The sequence below is a fragment of the Primulina tabacum genome, chromosome 7 (genome assembly GCF_025594145.1).
Source record: "Primulina tabacum isolate GXHZ01 chromosome 7, ASM2559414v2, whole genome shotgun sequence".
NCBI lineage: Eukaryota > Viridiplantae > Streptophyta > Magnoliopsida > Lamiales > Gesneriaceae > Primulina > Primulina tabacum.
Genome location: NC_134556.1, coordinates 38,576,850 through 38,582,896, shown reverse-complemented (window position 1 = coordinate 38,582,896; position 6,047 = coordinate 38,576,850). Strand labels below are relative to the sequence as shown.

Here is a 6,047-nt window from a genome sequence, read left to right as displayed (position 1 = left end):
AATAACAAAAAAATTATACATGTTTGATACTCAAAAATCATATACTAGTGGCAGATTTGAAATATCTAGTACTCAAATAGCATACTAATAGTAGTTTTCAAGATTTTGTACCGAATTTTTATTCGAAAAAGACGGAGTATGCATAAATATTTTTTGTGTTAGCCAGAGACTGAAGAAAAAGAATCGATCTGAAATGAACCGAACACATATTTAACTATATATAACACATTACATTTAATAAATTTTATTTTATTAGGAGAAGCATAAAAATAATAATGTGGATGTCAAAATTTGGAAAACTTTAATTTATGGGTATCGAATTTTATTGATCACAGACGAAAGCAACGTGAAATAATCTGTGTCACCCATAAACAATAATGGATGTATAATGTCTAGAGTGCTCCGACATACTTGAATAACTCAAATGGAGTGTCTTAATAAAGGAAACCCACGCACTTTTTTGTTAACACTGATGCGGTACTTGAAGTTTCGATCTTTCTCATCATCTCGACTGTTATATATCTCGTATGGAAAATTTTAAAAAAAATCTATAATTTTTAATACGTAAAGTTAGAGTTTATTTTGTAATTTTATTAAAGCTTTGAATTTCAATGGGAAGAGATTAGGGATGTAAACGAACCAAACCGTTTGTGAGTTATTCGAAGCTCGATTCGATAAAAGCTCGTTTGAGCTCGTTTAATGAGGCTCGTTAAGATAAACAAAACAAACTCAATCTTTACAGTATTCGGCTCGTTAGCTCGTGAACATGTTCGTTGGTAAGTTCATGAGTAATCTTTTAGATGAAAAAATAATAGTTTTGATATTTGATTTATTGATTTTGCATATTATTTATAAAATATATAGAAAAATCTATTAAATTTATTTATTATAATAAATTTACAAATTTTAATAAGAATAATATATAATTTACTTTTAAATTAATTTAATGAAAATTTAAATGTATAATTCATATTTATTAAGCTTGTTTAGGCTCGATAAAGGCTTGAATAAGCTCGCGAGACATGCATATATTCGTTAAATAAAGCTCGAGCTCGGCTCGATTATAAACGAACCAAGCTCAAATATTCAAGAGTTCGACTCGGCTCGACTCGATTACATCCCTAGAAGAGATGGATGGAGCTGCAAATCTTTTGATAATTCAAGAGAAAGTTACAACGAGACGAAACATTTATCATTATGATAGGTTTCTAAGTGAAAGCACAGTAGTTCATGTTGCAGCTAGACATCCAAAAAATTAAAAGTAGCTCAAACTAGGAAGGTAGGCAGCACTGGTGGAGCCAGGGAGCATTCAGAAAGAGTCATGTTTCCCGATCTTCAACATTTACTTATATGCACATATATTTGTTTAATTTACTATTTTAAAATATCAGAGGAGTATAAAATAATATATATTGGTGTAATCACAAAATACAAGTTTTAACTACATTATAATGTATGAATTTACCTTTTATGTGTTAGGATTATTTTGGACGGTCATATTTATTTACAATTAAATGTGCATATTTGTAGTATGATGATGTAATTAAAATAATCTATTAAAGTTTAAATTTTGGATCAAAGAATATCATTATCTTATCATGGATATGAATACATAGATATTATTAGGCGATTTTCAATTTGTTGAGGGACAAAATTGAAAATAAAATACACTTATTTTATTATAAGTAGGATTATGCCATAATATGTAGAAAATTTTATTCCTTCTACATATTTCTATAAGTAACCTAAGAATGCTCCATCGTTTGGACAATGGGCAAGACCATTTTGCCAATTTCTATTGCACCACTAAATATTAGTATGTTTTGGATACAATTATGCTACAAATAAAGAATAATGTTGTCGATGATCTACTCGTAAAGTAGAGCCGTCGAAACAATCAGTCTCACCCTCGTCGTAGCTCACCACTAAAGGGGTGGGGAGAGCTGTTTGCTAATTTGATTAGTTGGAAAAACCTAAACTTCAACTGAACTCATCTCGAGTTGCGGACTAAACGAGCAAACCCTTCTTTTAAAAAAAAAACGTGAAAACAAAGATCATATGGTCCATATCCATATTTTACTTTCATATAGTTCATGAGTGGATATTCCGTGAGATGAATCGACCCAATTCATATCTAGAGTAGAAAATAATATTTTGACATAAAAAATAATGTTTTTTAATGGATCATGTAAGATCGGATCGAAAATCTGTATCACAAAATTGACATGTGAGACAGTCTTATAAGAATTTTATTGATAGTTCATTTAATCAAATTGTTCAACAATTAATATTGTTAGTATAAAAAATTAAAATTTAAAACTAAATGAAGTTTAACAAATCTACACCATTATTCAAAATTCATAAACCTATATATCAAATAAATGTACATCTTTCTTTCCATCTCTTTCTTTTTCCTCGTCAATGACTTACAAAATATCTAAACTCTCACAATATAAACTTATCTTAATATCTACACTATCTACATATACGTATAAAATACGCAATGATAAAAATAATTAAAAAAATTAAAAACTCAATAAACCAATATATAAATCAAGTAAAGAAAGTAACTCAATTATTGTTAATGAAATCATTTTTTCAATAATGAATAAAATTGGAGATGGATGAGAAAAATCAATTGAGATTACGCCGCAATGGTTAATAAAATAAATATTTGTTAAAACAACAAGGGAGGGTTGGCCCTGCTAGGGCAACCTGCAACCTAAACGGTTTGATCCTTATTCTTCTGTATCCAAACTTACCATCACTTCCCGCCACGATCGCCGTCGCCGCCGCCGGTCGACAACCGCCGCCGCCGCCGAGAACCAGCCGATGCCGGACCACCGACCGCCGCCGCCGGCCGGCAGCCGTCGCCGCTGCTTACTGCCGGCCGCACCGACGTTGCCGGACCGTCGCCGCCACCTCCCTGCCGGATCGGCCGCCGCCGGAGTGGAAGAAGAAAAAAAAGAAACAAGGGCAATTTTGTCTTTTCATCAAAAAATTCAAAATTATCCTACACTTAAAAATCTTACCAAACATAACACCATATATTACATTCTACGACAATCATTTTCTTTCTCATTTACTTACTAATCATTAGTTTATTTTATCCTCAAAACCAAACGCAGCCTAGTATAAATAGATAAATCTAGACTTGATTTTAGTGGGTCGCCCCCAACGGGATAGTCTTCAGATATCTTGATAAAATAGTAACTCAACCCATAATTTTTTGGGTGCATCCGGTCGACCTAACAAACCAAACCTAAATTGACAGTCATATCATAAAGTAGATAATTAAATGGTTGATTTTAAAACTTCAAGCTGAATATGTTAGTACACTAGAATAAATAAACAGAAACTTTTTGATGAATTAAATAGGCGATTTGAAGTATATAAAACATACAGTAGCTAGCCACTGAGGAAGCATCATTGCTAAGCGCATTCGATTTCAGATGTCGTTTTTTCTTGCCCGAACTTTTTGTACCAGGTGTCATGTTCAATATATCTAGTTCATTCAACTTTCAGTGTTCTGTTTTGTCAAGGTGGGAATGTGGATAAAGGTTGAATTCCCGAAGCTTTTGGCAACTAGCGTATCATGCATTAAGACTGATGCTTATAGAGATCATCTTCCAGGATTTGAGATAGCTGAATGCTCCTCTACATTAGGACTATTTCATGTATAAACCGTTACAATCTCCCAGGCCTCCAAGAAATGTTGAAGTGTAGTATTGTCCTCCAAGAACACAACTGAGAATGAGCGAAGTTCAGTGTGTGGAGACATCAATTGTCAGACTGCAACTTCAGTATCCATAAAGACCATGAATTTTATTTGAAATTCTGCAGGAAATTCTGTCAGCTGTAAAGAGATGCAGGTAATAATGATATTATAGGAAAAAAGAGCTTCTTCTTCGGTAGGTAAACAATTCCCTTTTGTCATCAGCCTTTCTGCGCCCATTCACCCTCTTGACTTGGGAAATGAATTATCTTCTGTGCAAGTTTTCAGTATTTTCTTGTGTATTCTATATCCTTAATTCATCAGTTCCGTCGCCTCAGAGCTGTACAGTTCCATATTTGAAGACTACCTGACTTATTATACTACATTTTCAAATCACTTCCTTCCTCTTAACCAACAACCAACCAAATATTACGAGAATAACCGTGTTGAATAAGTTTCAACTATCAATAAGTTGACTCGTGAATAAAACCGTGGAGCCATTATTCAGCTCTATATATGTGACGTGACAAAGGAGGAAAAAGAACGCGCACCGCGCACGCACACTAAACCAGTAGGATTTCAAAGGCTGGCTTGCTTGCGTCACCGTTGGTCCTAAATCCTAATTACGTACAACCTAGTGTATATTATTGTGTTGAAGGTTTGTGGTCCACTCAACATGGATAAAAGAAAGGCGCAGATGCAACAGCCTCGTACCCGCCTATTTCTTTGACCCAATCCGGGTAACTCCTACAACTTCCACATTCAGGGGTGGGGGCCTATCTTTTTCTATTTCGAGTCATCTTCAAATTGTAGACTTACATAGCAAAAGAATTTCAAGGGCGTTGATCATGCTTAACCCCAGTTAACCTATTAGTACCGTGTACCAAATATAAATTTTTCCTTAAAAGGACTAAACAAACAAGTGACGACAAACTAAATGGTAGTAAAAGAACACTTTTTTAATGAAACTAGGAGCCTTTTTATAAGTTCATTGCAAATGGTGTACAGTTCTGTCAAGCTCATTCATCATTCTATTATGGTGTATAAATATCTCCAATTCTCACCCAATTCACTTAAGGCCCCACCAAAACCCCTAAATCTCCATAGTCATTATAATTAATGATTACTTATTGGTTGCTGCCACTAGTTTCTTGACCCTCCACCTCCTCGTCCGCCGATGCCGGCTGCAGCAGCAACGCCGTGAAGGACATATGTCGATATCCATTAGGGGAGAACTCCAAAGTCATCGTTGGAGTTGGCTGGCAGAGGTCCAGCCTGCAGCTCGGCTGCGGCGGAGGCACGGAGAAGATGCTATTTCCCGCTGCGACGGCCACGGGATGAGCAACCGTGGCCAGCGGCGCATAAGAAAAGGCTGTGGATCGTGAAGGAGGTAGTGTACCGGAAGTGGTGGAAACAGACTCCGCCGGGACGGTCCCCGTACCTGTGGCGGCGATGATAGAAGGCTCAGCTTGACGTAGCAGCCACTCGATCGTCTCGCCGTCGGAGCGGTGACCGAGCTCCCGTGTCAGCTGGAAGACTCTGGCGGCGCAGAGAGCCGGCATTCTGACACGCCTACCACGGCCGTTAACCTTGGTGTGCCGATCTTTGCTTGAAGAAGATCCGGTAGAAACCCTTTTAGAAACCACACCAATCTTTGACTTGGAATCCATGGCGGAAGCGGATGAGGGAGGAGGGAGGAGGTGCACGGCGGTGGTTGGCAGGGACGGAGGGGAGTCGAAGGGGGAGATTTGGCGGAGGACCACATGTGACGAAGCCATTGACTGCTGCTGGACTCCTGTGTGGGTAGGGTTTATTCGGTACTTCTGAGAATGGGCCCACACTGCGAAAGGTTAAGGGTAGTTTAGTCAATGTTGCCTTGGGGATTGTGATTGGCCCCTGGAGAGCGCGCTCTGCTGTTACAGTGATGGGCCACCCAAGATCTTCGTTTACATCGGATTGTGGGGCCCCACCCCACATATGAATTTTCTAATTATTTAGAAAATCAAAAAAATCATGAAAAATGAAGTAGAGCTTGTTTTTCCTCCCTAGAAAAACAAAGTGCTGGTACATGTAATATATCGAAATAATGTATGTATTCTTTGGAGTCACATTTCCAGAATCAAATCCATGATCTTGACGTTGAGCTGGTTGTCGACACGACGAGAGTCAGTTGTAACTAATTCATCACCCAACTTTTAAAAAAATGGAGAGAAAAAAAAACTTGTTTACATTTTGAAGACACGTTTGAAGGAACACAAGTGGCAATGTGGCCCAACTACGGCAGTTCAACACATAACGATAAAACCTGAGCTCTGATACCATGTTAAGATTG

The 6,047-nt window shown here is 37.2% G+C and overlaps 1 protein-coding gene across 1 annotated transcript; it reads right to left on the bottom strand.

The window, feature by feature from the left end:
* Window positions 1-3,426: 3,426 nt before the first annotated feature.
* Window positions 3,427-5,829, bottom strand: LOC142550977 (transcription factor TCP11-like). The gene has a single exon (XM_075660030.1). It carries the CDS (start codon window positions 5,491-5,493, stop codon window positions 4,843-4,845), a length of 651 nt encoding a protein of 216 aa, XP_075516145.1. The 5' UTR covers window positions 5,494-5,829; the 3' UTR covers window positions 3,427-4,842.
* Window positions 5,830-6,047: the final 218 nt, after the last annotated feature.

What these genes read in the sequence shown, in the direction of transcription:
- LOC142550977 (XM_075660030.1), bottom strand. Translation starts at nt 5,493, where the DNA reads ATGGCTTCGTCACATGTGGTCCTCCGCCAAATCTCCCCCTTCGACTCC.